Raw genomic sequence first — 21,014 nt, 5'->3', positions numbered from 1 at the left:
GTGTTAAGAGGAAAATTTATAGCTCTGCAAGCATTCCTTAGGAAGGAAGAAAGGGCCCACATAGATAGCTTGACTTCACAGCTCAAGACCTTAGAAAAGGACCAGAAAAAGGAACCCAAACCAGACCGAAGGAAAGAAATAATAAAAATTAGAGCAGAAATTAACGACATGGAAACCCAGAAAACAATCCGAAAGGTCAATTAAACCAAGAGCTGGTTCTTTGAGAAAATAAATAAGATTGACAAACCACTAGCAAGACTCACAAGAAAGAGAGAGAACCCTAATAAACCGAATCAGAAATGAAAAGGGGGACATCACAACAGAAACCAACGAAATTCAAAAGATCGTCAGAGACTACTTAGAAAGCCTGTATGCCACGAAACAAGAGAACCTATAAGAAATGGATGAATTCCTTGATTCCTACAATCTCCCAAGACTGAACAAAGAAGACTTGGAATACCTGAATAGACCCATAAGTATTAAGGAAATTGAAAATGTAATCAAAAATCTCCCCAAAAACAAAAGCCCAGGTCCAAATGGATTTACTGGCGAATTCTTCCAAACATTTAAAGAAGACCTGTTGCCAGTTCTCCTCAAGCTTTTCCAGGAAATAGGAAAAACCATATGATCATATCAATAGATGCAGAGAAAGCATTTGACAAGATTCAACATCCTTTCATGATGAAAACCCTCACCAAAATGGGTTTTGGAGGAACTTTCCTCAAGATAGTCAAAGCCATCTACCACAAGCCTACTGCAAGCATTATCCTCAATGGGGAAAAACTAAGGGCCTTTCCTCTAAGGTCAGGCACAAGACAAGGATGCCCACTCTCACCACTTCTCTTCAATATAGTACTGGAAGTACTTGCGATAGCTGTTAGACAAGAAAAAGAGATTATGGGCATCCAGATAGGAAAGGAAAAAATCAAACTCTCACTATTCGCAGATGATATGATACTATATCTAGAGAAGCCTAAAGCCTCTACTAAGAAACTCTTAGAAATAATAGACTTACACAGTAAAGTTGCAGGCTACAAAATCAATACCCAAAAATCCATGGCCTTCCTATACACAATGAGGCAGAGGAAAGGGACATGAAAAAAGCAATCCCATTCACAATCATGCCCCAGAAAATCAAGTACCTCGGAATCATCTTAAACAAGAAAGTAAAAGACCTCTACAAAGAAAACTATAAAACGCTACTCCATGAGATAAAAGAGGACATGAGGAAATGGTAACATATACCCTGTTCATGGATAGGGAGAATTAATATTGTCAAAATGGCAATACTGGGGCTGGAGCGATAGCACAGCGGGTAGGGCGTTTGCCTTGCACGCGGCCGACCCAAGTTAGAATCCCAGCGTCCCATATGGTCCCCTGAGCACCGCCAGGGGTGATTCCTGAGTGCATGAGCCAGGAGTGACCCCTGTGCATCACCGGGTGTGACCCAAAAAGAAAAAAAAATGGCAATACTTCCCAAAGCATTATACAGATTCAACGCGATCCCTATAAGGATACCCATGACATTCTTCAAGGAAATGGATCAAGCAATCATAAAATTCATATGGAACAACAAACGCCCACGGATAGCTAAAACAATTCTTGGGAAAAAGATGATGGGAGGCATCACCCTCCCCAACCTCAAACTTTATTACAAAGCAGTAACAATTAAAACAGCATGGTACTGGAACAAAGGCAGAGCCGCAGACCAATGGAACAGGGTGGAATATCCCTACACACAACCCCAAATGTATGATCATCTAATCTTTGATAAGGGAGCAAGAAATGTGAAGTGGAGCAAGGAAAGCCTCTTTAACAAATGGTGCTGGCACAACTGGACAACCACATGCAAAAGATGGGCTTAGACCTTGACCTGACACCATGCACAAAAGTCAGATCAAAATGGATTAAAGACCTCAACATCAGACCACAAACCATAAGGTACATTGAAGACAAGGTCGGCAAAACCCTCCACGATATTGAAGATAAAGGTATCTTCAAAGATGACATGCAACTGGTCAACCAAGTGGAAACAGAGATCAACAAATGGGACTACATTAAACTAAAAAGCTGGGGCCGGAGCGATAGCACAGCGGGTAGGGCATTTGCCTTGCACGCGGCCGACCCGGGTTCAATCCCCGGCATCCCATATGGTCCCCCAAGCACTGCCAGGAGTAATTCTTGAGTGCAAAGCCAGGAGTAACCCCTGAGCATCGCTGGGTGTGACCCAAAAAGCAAAAAATAAAATAAAATAAAATAAAAAAATAAAAAGCTTCTGCACCGCAAAAGATACAGTGACCAGAATACAAAGACTTTCTACAGAATGGGAAAGGATATTCACCCAATATCCATCAGATAAGGGGTTGATTTCAAGGGTATATAAAGCACTGGATGAACTCTACAAGAAGAAAACACCCAACCCCATCAGAAAATGGGGTGAAGAAATGAACAGAAACTTTCCCAAGGAAGAGATATGAATGGCCAAAAGGCACATGAAAAAGTGCTCCATATCACTAATCATCAGGGAGATGCAGATCAAAACAACCATGAGATACCACCTCACACCACAGAGACTGGCACACATCCAAAAGAACAAAAGCAACCGCTATTGGAGAGGATGTGGGGAGAAAGGGACCCTTCTTCACTGCTGGTGGGAATGCCAACTGGTTCAGCCCTTTTGGAAAACAATATGGACGATTCTTAAAAAATTAGAAATTGAGCTCCCATCTGACCCAGCAATACCACTGCTGGGAATATATCCCAGAGAAGCAAAAAAGTATAATCAAAATGACATCTGCACTCATATGTTCATTGCAGCGCTATTTACAATAGCCAGAATCTGGAAAAAACCCGAGTGCCCTAGAACAGATGACTGGTTGAAGAAACTTTGGTACATCTGTACAATGGAATACTATGCAACTGTTAGAAAAAAATTAGGTTATGAACTTTGCATATAAGTGGATCAACATGGAAAGTATCGTGCTAAGTGAAATGAGTCAGAAAAAGACAGATAGACATAGAAATATTGCACTCATCTGTGGAATATAGAATAACAGAGTAGGAGACTAACACTCAAGAATAGTAGAAATAAGTACCAGGAGGTTGACTCCATGGCTTGGAAGCTGGCCTCACATTCTGGGGAGAGGGCAACTCAGATAGAGAAGGGAACACCAAGTAAAATGTGGTTGGAGGCCACTCGGGGGAAGAGTGATGCGTGCTGAATGTAGACTAGAGACTGAACACAATAGCCACTCAACACCTTTATTGCAAACCACAACACCTAATTAGAGAGAGATAACAAAAGGGAATACCCTGCCACAGTGGCAGGGTGGGGTGGGGGGAGATGTGATTGGGGGGGTGGGAGGGATGCTGGGTTTATTTGTGGTGGAGAATGGGCACTGGTGAAGGGATGGGTTCTCGAACTTTGTATGAGGGAAACACGAGCACGAAAATGTATAAATCTGTAACTGTACCCTCACTGTGACTCACTAATAAATAAATTTTTAAAAATTTAAAAAAATAAACTAAAAAGAAGAAAGGGGCTGGAGTGATAGCATAGCGGGTAAGGCGTTTGCCTTGCACATGGCCCACCCAGGTTCGATTCCCAGCATCCCATACGGTCCCCCGAGCACTGCCAGAGTAATTCCTGGGTGCAGAGCTAGGAGTAACCCCTATGCATTGTCAGGTGTGACTGGAAAAGAAAAAAAATAACCATTTAAACTAAAATAAAAATAAAGGATGTATAACCAACTTTAACAAAAATTGTTTCATCCTTTAAATATTACACAATTTGCTGTTAATTTTCATTTGTTTCCTTTTTGTGGGGTGGGATGGTCTGCGGTTGCTCTTAGTAGTGCCCAAGAAACCACAGGGGCGGGGGCTGGAGCAATAAATAGCACAGAGGGTAGGGCGTTTGCCTTGCATGCGGCCGACCCGGGTTCGATTCCCAGCATCCCATATGGTCCCCGAGCACCGCCAGGAGTAACCCCTGTGCATTGCCAGGTGTGACCTGAAAAGCAAAAAAAAAAAAAGAAAGAAAGAAAGAAAGAAAGAAAGAAAGAAAGAAAGAAAGAAAGAAAGAAAGAAAGAAAGAAAGAAAGAAAGAAAGAAAGAAAGAAAGAAAGAAAGAAAGAAAGAAGAAACCACAGGGTGCTGGGGATCAAAGCCTGCCTCCATCAGGAAGGCCACACTGGTGGTAGGGTTGGTACTGGAACAGTGAAGGTCTGAAACAACTTTGTAAACCATGGTGTTTAAATAAAATTAGAAAAATATTTTTTAAATATTTTTTAATTTTTTTTAATATTTTTTATTGCTTGTTTTTTGTCCGTTTGGTTTTTTTGTTCTGTTTTTGGTTTGGGGGCCACACCCAGAAATACTCAGAGCTTATTCCTGCCTCTGCACTCAGGAATTAGTCCTGGTAGTGCTCAGGGAACCATAAAGGACGCTGGGGATCAACCCAGGTCAGCCACATGCAAGACAAGTGCCCTATCCACTGTACCATTGCTTTACCCCCCGCACCTCCAAGCCACTTTAATAGGTGTTTTTTAAGTATATATTTACTTATAATTTTCATTTTTTATGATGCCCAGTAGTGCTTAGAAGTTTCTTCTAGCTCTGTATTCAGGGTAGGCTTCCAGAAGTGCTTAGGGGAGCCATGTGGTGGCAGCGATCAGACTTATGCCTCCAGCATACAAAGCAAGATGCAGGCCTTCACAGGTTCTTTAAAGTGCTTTTCTAGGTGTCACAATCACTTATTTAGGCAAGAATGGATTCTAGAATACAGCAGTATGTACTGATAATGGTGGGAAATTGTATCTTAAAGTTCTTACTTATCAATTTTAAAATATGTCAGTTCTTACCAAATGATACTCCATGGTCTCTCAATTGCTGCTCATGTTTCTTGGATAAATTGTTGATACTGATAACATAGTTTTTCAAAGCTTTTGCATAGTCTTGAATATTGAAAGGAATTACTTTAGAGTCTGCAAGTTCATAAACCAATGCTCCTCGTAACTGAGCAACAGCAAGCTGTTTTTTAAACGTGGGGTCATAAAAATTCTCTACCAATTCAAATGTCTCATAGATTGTATGATATACTGGGTAGCTGCTGTACTTATCTGCTTTCTAAAAAAAGGGGAAGAGAGAGAGAATAGTGGTTAAGTACAGATAAGCATTAAATATTCAAATTATAACACTTTATATAACAAAAATACTGCAAAAATTAAAAATATGGCAGAGTTTTATCACAATGAACCAAATAAAGGGTAAAATTTGACTAAAACACAAAATGCTCACTGATTTTTAAATTTTTATTGAGTTTTTTATTAGTTTGGGGGTCATGACCAGCAGTATTCAGGTATTATTCCTGGCTCTGCACTCAGACTCAAGGGATCATATGTGGTGCTGAAGATGGAGTTCAGGTTGACCCCTGTGCACAACAGACACCCTACTGTCTATATTATCAGTATAGCCCCAGATGAGTCTCAGATCATTAAAGAATTAGGAGTGAAATACTCTAGTCCAAGTATCTCTGTAGCAGTATTATATATTTAAACACTTAGCTTCTTTGAGGTTGGAAAGACAGTACATTGGTAAAGTGCTTGCCCTAAATGTGGCCAACCTGGATTTGCCCCAGCATCCCATATGACCCCACAAGCACCACCAGGGGTAATTTCTGAGTGAAGAGCCAGGAGTAGCCCCTGAGCATCACAAGTTGTGACCAAAAAACCAATAATAAATAAAGTTAAATACTTTGCTTTCTTCCCAGTGTTTAGCCAAATGCCATTTAATTTTTATTATATATGTAAGGGCTACCATTATAAACAAATTATTTCATGCTGGTAGTACACAAGAATACATAAATACACACACAATAACTTTTTTTGGGGGGAGGGGAACTTCCATGCAGTACCAATGCTCAGGGTACCTGGGGGTCTCTCTCAGCAATATGAAGCCAATAAGGCTGGGTTGTTCTTTGCTTGGCCCAAAGTTGTGCAGAGCTGCTTGGGCTCTGCAGCACTAGAGCTCACCAGGGCCACAGCTGATAGTGCTTGAGTGGGAAAATGTGAGGTACCAAGGTTTGAACATGGGTACTGACAAGTGCATCCCTGACCATTGATCTATCTCCCAAAACCCTTTATATAAATGTTTATTTTACGTCTTAGGTCTTCTAAAAATATCCTAGTTTTAGCTTTTACCTGTTTGTTACTTTGCTACAAGGTATTATTATTACCACTTTACATATTACCCATGAAGGTACCCTTATTTTCTTCTTTTATATCTAATTCTCTATCTTTCACTGTGTTGGAAACCAGATACAAATTCTTCAAGCTGATGATGGCATGAAACTGAGGCATTCTTACAAATGGCAAAGTGTCTCTTTCATGTCTTAGGTTGATAAGTCTCTGCAGAGACTGATACCTGAATTCTGGGTTGTTCTGGAGCTGATATACTCACTTCTTTGTGAGTTGTACTCTGCAGAGTCAATCTGTAAGGTATATGTATCCTGACAAGATGTTGCTATATTCATTTATGAGTAAACATTATTAAAACCTGAAAAGACCGAATTCACTGATATAATTTTCAGTTTGGTTCATGACATAATTTAAAACATAGTTTGTTTTGACATATCCAAGTTCTTGCATATCACTTGGATGACAGTAGTGCAAACTAGTCACTGCAGAACAGAAAGAAGGATAAGACAAACAAAAACAGGGTCTGAGCAATAATACAGCAGGCAGGGAGTTGCTTGCATGCAGGGGATCTAAATTCAATCCCTTGCATTCCATATGGTTCCCCCAAGCCCACCAGGAGTGATACCTGAGCAGAGAGCCAGGAGTAAGCCCTGGGTGCTACCAAAAACAAGTTCCAGCCTCAACCCAGGCCCCAGAGTAGGAAGTTGGCACAAGTGAGGATGTGAAGAGGAGCTATAGACCAAGGATCTTAGCCTAATCAAGAAGAAAAGTACAGGGGCTGGAACGATAGCACAGCAGGTAGGGCGTTTGCCTTGCACGCGGCCGACCCGGGTTAGAATCCCAGCATCCCATATGGTCCCCTGAGCACCGCCAGGGGTGATTCCTGAGTGCAGGAGCCAGGAGTGACCCCTGTGCATCACCGGGTGTGACCCAAAAAGAAAAAAAAAAGAAGAAGAAGAAGAAAAGTACATCAGGGGGGGGCTAGAAAGATAATACAGCAGGTAGGGCACTTGCCTTGTATGTGGCTGGCCCAGGTTCAATCCCATATGGTCCCCCAAGCCTAACAGGAATAATTTCTGGGTGTATAGCCAGGACTAAGCCTTGAGCACTGCTGAATGGGCTCAAAAACAAAAACAAACAAACAAAAAATTATACTAGTGCCTACAAATCTAGAAGAAAGAGATTTCAAACAAACCCCTATCAGGCAAAGGATGAGAACTACTTACTGCTGATAAGAAGCTAAGTGGCTGGCTTTGCTCTGTCAGCTATCCTTACAGAAAGCAAAGCAATGAAGATACACAAATAACCTTTGTGAATATTCCTCCCTGGTTTACCACATGTCCTCTGGTGACTCTGATGAAAAGAATGTGGCCTACTGAGAAGTGAAGGGCTTACCCGGTTCTTAGTGTAGCGAACTCGGCCTGAAGCAATTCCAAGTCTCTGAAAGTAAGCTTCAAAATCACTACCAGATCCCAGTTTGTTGATTCTGTACAGAATGAAGAAATAAATGCGTAAACAAATGAAAAGACATCAATGGGATTACAAGTCCCAATGCAAGAGTATCAAGGAATTGCATGCAGTTTTGGAACTGGGGAAAGGAATCCAAAGACACATTCCCTTCACCTGCTATACACCAAGGCAGTGCACCAAGACAACAGCTGAGGACAGGGGCTGACTACCTTGTCATTAGCACTTATGTATTTGTTTGGCGGGAAATACAACTAAGAACACATGGTCCCTGAATGGCTATTTAACAATGAATCTAAATGTGCCTTATTTGAGGGGGACTTCACTGTCAGTACTCAATAGTTACTCCTCACTCTGTGCTCAGGATTCACTCCTGGCAGTGCTTGGGGCACCTTGGGTTGTTCTGTAACAAACTAGAATTGACTGCATGCAAAAGCAAGTGCAAGTCCCCAGCCTCTAAATGTGTCTTATTTCATTTCAGAAATAAATTCAATTGTGATATTCCATTTGATTCATTTTGTATTGTTGCATTTAATTTTGGTCCCCACCTGGCATTACTTGAAGGTTACTCCCTGCTCTGTGCTCAGGGTCACTCTCAGTAGTGCTCGGGAAACATGCAGTGCTAGGGATGGAACCCGGGCCTCCTTCATGGAAAGGATATGATCAAATCATTGAGTTATTTCCCTGACCCATTACAACACATTTATTTCCATATAATTAAGACACTGTCAACAGGGGCTAGAGAGATAGCACAGAGGATAAGATGCCTGCCTTGCACACAACTGACTCAGGTTCAATCTCCAGCACCAGGAGTGAGCCCTGAGCACAAAGCCAAGAATAAGCCCTGAGCAATACTGGGTGTGGCCCAAAAGCAAGCAAGCAAGCAAGAGAAAAAAAGAAAATACATACTTACAAACTATAAAAATTTTTTCTTTATTTTTGTGGTCTTTTTTTGGTTTGTCTGGATTTGGTTTGGGGTTTAGTTCTTGGTTTATGGGTCACACCTGGTGATGCTCAGGGGTTACTCCTGCTCTGCACTCAAGAATTACTCCTGGTGATGCTCAGGGAACTAGTTGGATGCCAGAACTGAATCCAGGTTGGATGCATGCAAAGCAAAGCACCCTACCCACTGCACTATCTCTTCGGCCCCATTCTGATATTTTCAAATATGCACAATAACTTTTGTAATAGAAACCTTTAAATTTTCACGATTTATCTGCAATATTAAATGAAGCTATAAACATTACCATCATTTGTTGATTTCAGAAACAGTAGTGAAATAGAAAAAAAAGATAAATTCAAGAAAGTTGCTGCTAAATGAACAGAATAGTTACATAAAGTCTATAAGACATAATTATAGCTGCTTGGTAATGCCCCTTCATAACTTAGCAGTAAATAATATATTCAACCTTTATGTCATTACCATTTGATGTCTTATTAATTATTAATGAATGGATCCTTTTCAATAACATATTGTAGCAAAATAGCTAAAATTTGCAGAACTACTTCCTCTCTTACAGGCTAGTAGACCGGTTTATTCTGACTGATCAGCAGAAGATCTTGACCACCTTGTTTTTCTTAAATTGGTGAATCATCTAAGAACTGCATATCCGGAGAAACAGGGGCAAATGGGATTAAAAATTCATTCTCCAAGTGGGAAGCATAAGCAAAGTGACTTACCTAGGGAGATTTCCATTTTCCAATGAAGGGTCCTTTTCCAACCAGCTTTCATAAAGGGATTTATTCTCAAAGCCGTCATCAGGGCTAGCAATCTGGAAAAAAAATATCAAATGCCAGGGAATTGGAAGAGAAGCAACAAAATCTATGCCAGTAGAAACTGGGTGAGCTGACTTCAGCTTCTAGTTCTAACTAAATGTACGTATGTTGGATTACAGATCCAAACATTTTAGGTTTAACATTGAGTTGTCCTTCCTCCTCTCGAAGTGAGTTTAAGTTAACTGAATTACACCCACTATAGTGCTCCTGGAACACACCCTGTCTAATCAAGACACTCCTAATCCTGTGTTTATCTTTAACCTTTCTTTTGTGTTCTTCTCCTATCTATTATTCAGAAATATCTCCAAATCTGGTCCAGAACGATAGTACAGCATGTAGGACATTTGCTTGCATGCGGCAGACAGGCAGAACAGAGTTCGATCCTGGCATTCTATATGGTCCCTCCAGCAATGCCAGGAGTAATTCCTGAGTGCAGAATTAGGAGTAATACCTGAGTATCCCTGGGTGTGAACCAAAAAGCAGGGAAAAAAAGAGAAAAAAAGTCTCTAAATCAGACATGGCAATTTATAAAGTCAAACGTTACAATGGTTCTGGATTTTGTATATGTAAGTGAAATGTTGTTTTTCTCATTCCTTTATGCCCTTTATGCCCCTTATTTTAGAGCAATGTCCTTTTTGTATAGACACAGAAAGACAGTTATTGCTATGCTTTTATAACATGGGAATAAACTGACTGAATAGTATTTACTTCTGGGTATCCATCATATTTACTTGACTTAGGCCTCAGTTGCCCTTCAATTGACCTTAGTTCCTTATACCCCAAAGGTGGGTCCAAGGCAAGCCATAAGCTATCTTGGTTTCGATATGAGGACATAGCACCATAAGAAGTATAATAGGGGCTGGAGCAATAGCACAGCAGGTAGGGCGTTTGCCTTGCACGCTGCCGACCCGGGTTCGATTCCCAGCATCCCATATGGTCCCCTGAGCACCGCCAGGAGTAATTCCTGAGTGCAGAGCCAGGAGTAACCCCTGTGCACCGCCAGGTGTGACCCAAAAAGCAAAAAAAAAAAAAAAAGAAGTATAATAGGTTCAGAATACAGTCATGGAACACACTCTGGCACAAGCCAAAAAGAAGTAACTGAATAAGGACCCTGTTGGGGTTAGGAAAAACTAACCTGCCCTGAGGACTGTAGTCTGGGAAATAAAGCAAGATGTACCTAGGAAGAGCCATCCTTTACCATGAGTTCAGAGAGACTATTTTAAGCTTAATCTAGGGTATAGATAAAAGTCTATATCTGGTACTACTTTTATATAAAATGACTAGAAATATTATTAAGAAGTAAATTTAGGGGCGGGAATGATAGCACAATGGGTAGGGCATTAGCCTTGCATGTGGCCAACCCGGGTTCGATTCTGAGCATCCCTTAAGCACCACCAGGAGTAATTCCTGAGTACAGAGCCAGGAGTAACCCCTGTGCATTACCGGGTGTGATCCAGAAAGAAAAAAAAAAGTAAATTTACTATGATTGTCACCATGGGATAGTGACAATACATGTAGGTATGATGTTTATTTACATGAAAATATGTTTTTGCAAATAACAAAGTCCAAATTCTTGTTCATTTGTGATGCCTGCTAATTAGGGATTTTTCTGTGTATTAAAGATAAAATTTCCTGTTGATCAAATAAAAACTCTTGCTGATCACTGTTAGATAAGATGAAATCATGAAATCTGCATATAAGTGGATGGACATGTAGAGTATCATGATATGTGAAATGACTCAGAAAGAGACAGACAGACATAGAATGACTACACGCATTTTGTAGAATATGAAGTAACATAAAAGGAGACTCATCATCATCATCATCATCTTCACCATCCTATTGATCATTGATTTTTTTCTAACGGTCTCAGTAATGTCTCTATTTGTCCTAGCCCTGAGATGTTAGAAGTCTCTCTTTACTCATCCTTCCCAATGGTGCTGCATTGGAGGCTCTTTCAGGGTCAGGGGAATGAGATGCATCATTATTACTATTTTTGGCATATGAATACGCCACGAGGAGCCTGCCAGGCTCTTCCATGTGGGCAGGAAACTCTCGGTAGCTTGCCAGGCTCTCCAAGAGGGAGAACTAGGCTATAAGATGTTGCCCAGCCACTATGCAGCCGCATGCTTCCAGGAGCTTGGTCTTATAGTCTCTAGATGTTGGCCATTGATGGGATTACACAGCACCGGGTAGTTTCTGGGTGTGACTGCCTAACTACTGGAAAATGGGGGACTGGGCAGAAGAGGCCCAGTCCTGATCTGAGCAGACTTGGAAATCTCAGCCCCAGGTCCCACACATCTGGGTTCCTCTGCCAGTTCCTTGTCTGATGTGTGTAGAGTGGCCTTGAGCATGGCTGTGGCTGGGTTCTGGAAGTCTTTGGCTGCCAGGGCTCTGCTCGGGGTGGGGAGGGAAACTCCACCCACCCCCTCCGAGGGGCCCCAGTGAAGACAGCCAGGCAAGAGACTACTACCAAAGAATAATAGAGAAAAGGGCCAAGAGGATCACTCCACGGCTTGAAAGCCAGTGTTACATGCTGGGGCAAAGGGCAGCTGAGATAAAGAAGGGACCACTAAGTAAATGATGGTTGAAAGGCTCACCCAGAATGGGAGGTGCATGCTGAAAGTAGACTATGGACCAAATATGATGGCCACTTAGTACCTGTATTGCAAATCATAACACCCAAAAGAAGAGAGAGAGGAATGTGCCTGCCACAGAGGCAGGGGATGGGAAGGGGTAGGGGTGGCGGGAGGGATACTGGGAACATTGGTGGTGGAGAATGGGCACTGGTGGAGGGAATGGGTGTTCAATCATTGTATGACTGAAACATAATCACAAAAGTTTGTAAGTCTGTAACTGTAACTCAAGGTGATTCATTTAAAAAATTAAGAAAGAAAGGTGGGGTCTGGAGTGATAGTACAGAGGGTAGGCCGTGTTCAATTCCCAATATCCCATATGGTCCCCTGAGCACCGCCAGGAGTAATTCCTGAGAATAAAAGCCAGGAGTAACCCCTGTGCATCGCCAGGTGTGACCCAAAAAGCAAAGAAAAAAATCGGAAGAAAGAAAGAAAGAAAGAAAGAAAGAAAGAAAGAAAGAAAGAAAGAAAGAAAGAAAGAAAGAAAGAAAGAAAGAAAGAAAGAAAGAAAGAAAGAAAGAAAGATAATCTTGCTGATCATGGTAACCCTCTTAACAGATTTTCAAATATTTAACCAATGTCATCACTTAAAATTTTGATAGTTTAGATCTCTTTAAGTGGGAAGTCATGTGATAACAGCAATAATATTGTAAATAATATGATACCTGCTAACAAAGTAATAATATTTACTTGATTTTTATTCAAAAAGATTGTTAAGGTTGCCTCAGGCAGCAGATATAGGTCATGATGTCATACTTGAGATTGTGAATGTAAGTACTGTATTGAAAGCCAGGTGAGTTAGGGAGAATCTTTGATTTTAGAGCCCTGGCAATGCTCAGAGGACTATATGGAGTACCAGGGATTGAACCTGGATTGGCCATGTACAGGGAAAGCTTGCTATCTATGGCACTATTACTCCAGCCCCTGATAAGAGGCTTTTATGAGTCATTTCAACAAGAGAATCACAAGCAGAACCTGCCCAATCTGGTGGGAGAGCTATATGGGAACAAAAGATGCTCGCTCAGGAGAACTAGTTTCTTGCTAAACGAGTTTGATACCAAAGGAAAAAAAAAAGAAGAGAAATGATAATACTTGAAAGAAACATTCCTAAAACTAAATTCTACAACATGGAACAATTTAAGTAAACAAGTATCAAATCAATATAATATACAAATTCTATCTACTTATTTTTCAGTATATGAATTTTAGCACTGTAGCACTGTCGTCCCGTTGTTCACCAATTTGCTCAAGCAGACACCAGTAATCTCCATTGTGAGACTTGTTACTGTTTTTTGGCTGGAGCGATAGCATAGTGGGTAGGGCATTTGCCTTGCACACCGCCAACCTGGGTTTGATTCCTCCATCTATCTCGGAGAGCCTGGCAAGATACTGAGAGTATCCCGCCCACAAGGCAGAGCCTGGCAAGCTACCCATGGTGCATTCAATATGCCAAAAACAGTAACAACAAGTCTCACAATGAAGATGTTACTGGTGCCCCCTCAAGCAAGTCGATGAACACCTGGAAGTCAGTGCTATGGTGCTATGAATTTTAGAGACTAATCAGTTGAGTTTTTGTTTGTTTGTTTGTTTGTTTTAGGGCCACACCCAGCAATGCTCAGGAGTTACTCCTGGGTTGTGCTCAGGAATTACTCCTGATGGGCTTGGAAGACAATATAGGGAGCAGAGGATAGAACCCGGGTCAGCTGCATGCAAGGCAAGCCTCTACCCACTGGCTTATCTCTCGATGCTACTTTTTTACTGCTGCTACTGCTAGACTTCATTTTATAACCCTGAGACTTACTAACCACTTCATAAACACTTGAATGAATGTGTAATCTAGGCAGTGTTTAAAATAGAGTTTTTCATTTCAGTTCCATGCTCTTATATCAAATGCCTCTTCCACAGGCTGGAGTAATAGTACATTGTGTAGGGCACTTGCCATGCACACTGCCAATCCAGGTTCAATCCCTGGCATCCTATATGGTACCCTGACCCCTGGCAGGCGTGATCCCTGAGTGCAGAGCCAGTAGTATGCCCTTAGCATCGCCAGGTATGACCCAAAAAAGAAAAAAAGCCTCTTCCAGATAAACATATAAATCCTAACAATCATAATAATGTACGTTAGACAGCAGCACCTCCCAGCAACAACGCACAGGCCAGCAGCACGCTTTCAGCGCCACCACCTCCCTCCATCAGGTTTGCAGACGTCCCCGCATGAGACATGTTCTCCTGCGCACACTCCAACCCAGAACCGCAATAGCAGCACCTCCTAGCATCCCTCAGGACCTACAGTGCTACCAGAGGAGTGACCTCCACGGTAGGACCGTGGCCTCTGTGGCAGTTGGCATGGCCTCCGTGAGTGGGCGTGGCTTCCAAGGAGGATGGCTGCAGTTATTTAGGTCCCACTCCATACTACCAAAACAACATAAAGAAACAACAAATACCTCACTATAAAGAAAAGATGAAGAAAATACGCCAGAAGCCTCAACCATGGTTACCCAAAAATATGATCTCTCCAATGTTGGGGACGGGCCTAGGCACCCCCTGCCTCTGTCCCTATAAACAGGGACTGGGTGAGGAAGGGGCCTATGCACTCCCTACCTTAGTTCCTGTAAACGGGAATGGGTATGGAGAAACTTGGCGTGAGGGCGAGTCCTCCCCTGACAGCTGACCTTGACAGGCAGCCGAAGGGCCACCATGGTCTGGCGACCTGCCTCGTGAGAAAAGTTGAAGGGCCACCATGCTCTGGCAGCTGGACTCGAGAGGAGGCTGAAGGGAGGATTGGCTCGCGTCTGCCATGGCCATGCTCAAGGCCACATCTGCTTTCCCATGTTTCTCAAGGCTGAGAGAAGGAACCAAAAAAACAAGTAATATTGGCAAAAGTAAAGTTGCTTGCACCACTTGATTAATAATACTTATGCCACTTATGTAACCTGCTGATCATTGCTAAAATAAGACTATATAAACCTGCTTGGATTTCAATAAACTTGCTGTATGCCGCATATTGCATGCAGTCCTCCCTAGCCCACTCAACTCTCATTCCCTCTCTCCGGCCGAAGTTCAAGTTGGCCACGCGGGCCGCGGCACTCCAATAAAGAATTCAGAGATAAAATGTTGAAGATGTTCAATGAACTCAAAGAAAAGGTGGAACAGACATCCAGTAAATTAAGGGAGGACATGAAAAAAACAATGGAATGGACAGCCAAGAAAATACAGGAAGAAATGAGAGCAGAAATAAGAAAGCTACAAACAGAAGTGTCACAAATAAAAGATTCGGTAGATGAAATAAAGAAATCACTGGGTGCAGTCAACAGTAGAATGACTACCAAAGATAGAATAAGTGAGCTTGAAGATGAGCTGCAGAAAGCTTACAGGCAACAACAAACAATGGGAAAAGACCTTAAAAAGATCTAGAGGAGCTGGAGCAATAGCACAGCAGGTAGGGCATTTGCCTTGCACATGGCTGACCCGAGTTCTATTCCCAGCATCCCTGAGCACCACCAGGAGTAATTCCTGAGTGCAAAGCCAGGAGTAACCCCTGTGCATTGATGGGTGTGACCAAAAAAGCCAAAAAAGAGAGAGAGAGAGATCTATGGCGAATCCGAGACCTAGGGGATGAATCCAAGAGAAACAACATTAGAATCATCAGAGTACCAGAAGGACAGGGAGACAACTCTAATGAAAAAACTTCAGTTAAAGATATCATTGCTGGAAAAAAAAAAGATATCATTGCTGAGAAGTTCCCAGAGCTGAAGAATGCAGGCATCCAGATTCAAGGAGCCTGAAGGGTGCCAACCAAAAGAGACCCTAATAAAAAGACTCCAAGAGATATCATACTTAAAATGATGGATGCCATGGACAGAAACACAATACTGCAAGCAGCAAGGTCAAAGAAGAAGATCTCATACAAAGGAGCACCCCTTACATTTACAGCAGAGCTATCAGAATAAGCCCTCCAAGCCCAAAGACAATGGTGGGATATAGTGAAAATACCCAATGAAATTAATGCCTCACCAAGAATACTTTATTCGGCTAAAGTCTCACTCAAACTCGAAGGAACGATACAGTATTTCATGGATAAACAACAGCTCAGGAACTTCATAGACTCAAAATCAATCTTAAAACAAGTACTAAACGGGTTACTGGAGGACAAGAAAAACCCCTACAAGCACAACAAACCCCTACAGAGAGATGGCACATAACCTCATGACAATAATCTCCCTCAATGTCAATGGTCTAAATGCACCTATCAAGAGACACAGAGTGGCAAAATAGATTAGAAAACTGAACCCAATATTCTGCTGCCTACAAGACACACATCTGAACTGTCAGAGCAAACACAGACTCAAAGTCAAAGGATGGAAAACAATCCTGCAAGCAAACAACTCCATCAAAAAAGCCAGGCTGGAGCGATAGCACAGCAGGTAGGGCATTTGCCTTGCACGCAGCCAACCCGGGTTCGATTCCCAGCATCCCATATGGTCCCCTGAGCACCTACAGGAGTAATTATTGAGTGCATGAGCCAGGAGTAACCCCTGTGCATCGCTGGATGTGACCCAAAAAGAAAAAAAAAGCCAGGGTGGCGATATTAGTACCCGACAACATAGATTTTGGGTTGAAAGATTAGAAGGGATAGCTAAGGCCATTTTTTAATAATCAAGGGAATATGTACAGCAGAAGAAATCAAACTCCTAAACATACGCACCTAACGAAGGATTAGCTAAATACTTAAAACAACTGTTAATAGATTTTTTTTTGCTTTTGGGGTCACACCCAGCGATGCACAGAGGTTAGTCTTGCCTTTGCACTTAGGACTAACTCCTGGCGGTGCTCTGGGGGATCATATTGGATGCTGGGAATCAAACCCGGGTTGGCCACATGCAAGACAAACACCCTACCCATTTTACTATCGCTCCAGCTCAACTGTTAATAGATTTTAAGGAGAACATTGGGAGCAACACAATAATAGTTAGATACTTGAACATTACCTATCACCTCAAAACACTTGACTTTTTTTTTAATTAATTTATTTATTTTTAATTAGTGAATCACCATGAGGGCACATTTACAGATTTATACACTTTTGTGCTTATGCTTCCCTCATACAAAGTTCGGGAACCCATCCCTTCACCAGTGCCCATTCTCCACCACCAGTAAACCCAGCATCCCTCCCACCCTCCCCAATCCCATCTCCCCCCACCCCACCCTGCCACTGTGGCAGGGCATTCCCTTCTGTTCTCTCTCTCTAATTAGCTGTTGTGGTTTGCAATAAAGGTGTTGAGTGGCCACTGTGCTCAGTCTCTAGCCCTCATTCAGCCCGCAACTCCCTTCCCCCACATGGCCTTCGACTACATTATAGTTGGTGATCCCTTCTCTGAGTTGCCCTTTCCCCAGAATGTGAGGCCAGCCTCCAAGCCATGCAGTCAACCTCCTAGTACTTATTTCTACAATTCTTGGGTGTTAGTCTCCCACTCTGTTATTCTATATACCCTAGATGAGTGCAATCTTTCTATGTCTGTCTCTCTCTTTCTGACTCATTTCACTCAGCATGAAACTTTTCATGCCCATCCACTTAATTAAAAAATTCATGCCCTTTGGACCCTGCTGTGGAGCGAGCATGATGGAAGAGCCCAAGGAAGCGCCCTTGGACTCCAAGCAGCCCACTGAACTAATTCCGGCATGGGACCAGAGACCCCACGGCGCGCTGAAACAGTGGGAACCGGGCATCCCCCAATTCTTTTAACCCCTCTCTCTCTCAACTCCTTCCTCCTGAGCACAGCGCAGGGTCCGCGGTTTTCCTGAGCGCAAAATGGAGACGCCGAGCCTCTCTCTAGGTTTCTCCATCTTATGAGCACCAGAAAAGGGTAAAAGTTTGTAGTGATGTTATTTCTGGTTGTACTTTCCCTGGACTTTATACAGAAACCCAAAACCGTGCGGCCGCAGCTGCGGCCGCGCGACCTAATGTCATCTTAGCATCAACAATATGTAATGGTTCCTTTTTAATGGGTCGGACTTTTGTGGGAGATCCTAACAAGAATAGTAAGTCTGTTGCTGAAATATTGAAGGCAATCAAAGTGGTAGCCATCTCTCTAGACTGAACTAAGCCATATCCCCATGCCGGCTGAGAAGAAATATCCTTCTTTCTCGGGAAGAAACACGGCGTGTCGTCAACTACAGTGTGATGTCCATTAAGCAAACAGACCTGCTGGCGTGGGAATGGGATATAAGGGGAAAAATTATGTACATGGAACAGTGGGACGCTGGTGGAATCTCGAGCCGGAGCCGATACCAGCGCAAGACCTTCGGTTCCAGAAACTGCTTGCAGACACTCTACTAGTCTATCAACTAAGCCAGAGCCCCACGCCTGCTGATGACGGTAAATAACCATCCTTTTTGGTTTTTTTTCCCTTGTCAGGCAGCATGGCGATTACTAAACAGGCGTGAACTCGGTGGCGCAGGGCAAGGGGGAAAAAGAAAAGTTATGTAACAAACAGCGGGACTTAATATCTCTATATTCTTAGCAGTGGAGAACTATCAAATGCCTCCTTGGCAATAGGACTGCTTTTCTTTTTTGGGGGAAACCCCAACAACGGTAGTGAGTTGTGTGTTGAAACATGGAATGTAATCGAGATAAGGCGTAAACGAAGTGAAACTTATCACGTACAAGGGTGGGGACTGGGGAGGTGGGAGGGGGCGGCAGGTATACTGGGGGGGTTGGTGATGGAAGATGGGCACTGGTGAAGGGAAGGGTGTTTGAGAATTGTATAACCGACATAATCCTGAGAACTATGTAACCCTCCACATGGTGATTCAATAAAATTTAAAAAAAAAATCATGACCTCCTTTTTTCTAACAGCTGCATAGTATTCCATTGTATAGATGTACCAAAGTTTCCTCAACCAGTCATCCGTTCTAGGGCACTCGGGTTTTTTCCAGATTCTGGCTATTGTAAACAGTGCTGCGATGAACATACATGTGCAGATGTTGTTTCGATTATACTTTTTTGCCTCTCTGGGATATATTCCCAGCAGTGGTATTGCTGGGTCAAATGGGAGCTCAACCTCTAATTTTTTGAGAATCGACCATATTCTTTTCCAGAAGGGCTGAACCAGTCGGCATTCCCACCAGCAGTGTAGAAGGGTCCCTTTCTCCCCACATCCTCTCCAACAGCGGTTGCTTTTGTTCTTTTGGATGTGTGCTAGTCTCTATGGTGTGAGGTGGTATCTCGTGGTTGTTTTGATCTGCATCTCTCTGATGATTAGTGATGTAGAGCACTTTTTCATGTGCCTTTTGGCCATTCGTATTTCTTCCTTGGTAAAGTTTCTGTTCATTTCTTCGCCCCATTTTTTGATGGGGTTGGATGTTTTCTTCTTGTAGAGTTCAACCAGTGCTTTATATACCATTGATATCAACCCCTTATCTGATGGGTATTGTGTAAATATCCTTTCCCATTCTGTGGATAGTCTTTGGATTCTGGTCACTGTATCTTTTGCGGTGCAGAAGCTTTTTAGTTTAATGTAGTCCCATTTGTTGATCTCTGTTTTTACTAGATTGCTTAGTTCTGTGTCACCTTTGAAGATACCTTTATCTTCAATATCATGGAGGGTTTTGCCGACCTTGTCTTCAATGTACCTTATGGTTTGTGGTCGAATGTTGAGGTCTTTAATCCATTTTGATCTGACTTTTGTGCATGGTATCAGGTCAAGGTCTAAGCCCATTTTTTTGCATGTGGTTGTCCAGTTGTTCCAGCACCATTTGTTGAAGAGACTTTCCTTGTTCCACTTCACATCTCTTGCTCCCTTATCAAAGATTAGATGATCATACATTTGGGGTTGTATGTAGGGATATTCCACCCTGTTCCATTGGTCTATGGCTCTGCCTTTGTTCCAGTACCATGCTGTTTTAATTGTTACTGCTTTGTAGTAAAGTTTGAGGTTGGGGAGGGTGATGCCTCCCATCGTCTTTTTCCCAAGAATGGTTTTAGCTATCCGTGGGCATTTGTTGTTCCATATGAATTTTAGGATTGCTTGATCCATTTCTTTGAAGAATGTCATGGGTATACTTATAGGGATCGCGTTGAATCTGTATAATGCTTTGGGGAGTATTGTCATTTTGACAATATTGATTCTCCCTATCCATGAGCAAGGTATATGTTTCCATTTTCTCATGTCTTCTTTTATTTCATGGAGTAGCGTTTTATAGTTTTCTTTGTAGAGGTCTTTTACATCCTTGGTTAAGCTGATTCCGAGGTACTTGATTTTCTGGGGCACGATTGTGAATGGGATTGCTTTTTTCGTGTCCCTTTCCTCTGCCTCATTGTTTGTATATAGGAAAGCCATGACTCCTACAATCTCCCAAGTCTGAACAAAGAAGACTTGGAATACTTGAATAGACCCATTAATATTAAGGAAATTGAAACTGTAATAAAAAATCTCCCCAAAAGCAAAAGCCCAGGCCCAGATGGATTCACTGGTGAACTCTTTCAAACATTCCAAGAAGACCTGTTGCCAATTTTCCTCAAGCTTTTCCAGGAAATTGAAAAAACAGGAACTCTCCCAAATAGTTTCTATGAAGCACACATCGCCCTAATACCAAAAGCAAACAAAGACACCACTAAGAAAGAAAATTATAGACCAATATCCCTGATGAACACCGATGCGAAGATCCTCAACAAAATACTAACAAATAGGATCCAACAACTCATCAAGAAGATCATACACCATGACCAAGTGGGATTCATCCCGGGGATGCAAGGATGGTTTAACATCCGGAAATCAATCAACATAATCCATCATATCAACAAAAGTAAAGATAAAAACCATATGATCATATCAATAGATGCAGAGAAAGCATTCGACAAGATTCAACATCCGTTTATGATGAAAACTCTCACCAAAATGGGTTTTGGAGGAACTTTCCTCAAGATAGTCGAAGCCATCTA

The 21,014-nt window shown here is 42.3% G+C and overlaps 1 protein-coding gene across 5 annotated transcripts in view; it reads right to left on the bottom strand.

Moving 5' to 3' along the window:
- Positions 1–21,014, bottom strand: part of NAALAD2 (N-acetylated alpha-linked acidic dipeptidase 2) — a 132,662-nt gene that overhangs the window by 43,730 nt on the left and 67,918 nt on the right. For all 5 annotated transcript variants that reach the window (XM_055129277.1, XM_055129280.1, XM_055129278.1 and 2 more), the window contains 3 exons: positions 9,342–9,433; positions 7,590–7,680; positions 4,860–5,124 (listed from right to left, as the gene is read on the bottom strand). In XM_055129277.1, the coding sequence (XP_054985252.1) occupies positions 4,860–5,124; positions 7,590–7,680; positions 9,342–9,433 (448 nt within the window). The remainder of the gene's footprint in view (positions 1–4,859; positions 5,125–7,589; positions 7,681–9,341; positions 9,434–21,014) is intronic.

The sequence above is a fragment of the Sorex araneus genome, chromosome 2, assembly GCF_027595985.1.
Source record: "Sorex araneus isolate mSorAra2 chromosome 2, mSorAra2.pri, whole genome shotgun sequence".
NCBI lineage: Eukaryota > Metazoa > Chordata > Mammalia > Eulipotyphla > Soricidae > Sorex > Sorex araneus.
The sequence above is the reverse complement of the archived record's forward strand: the minus strand, read 5'-3'. Positions and strand labels throughout refer to the sequence as shown.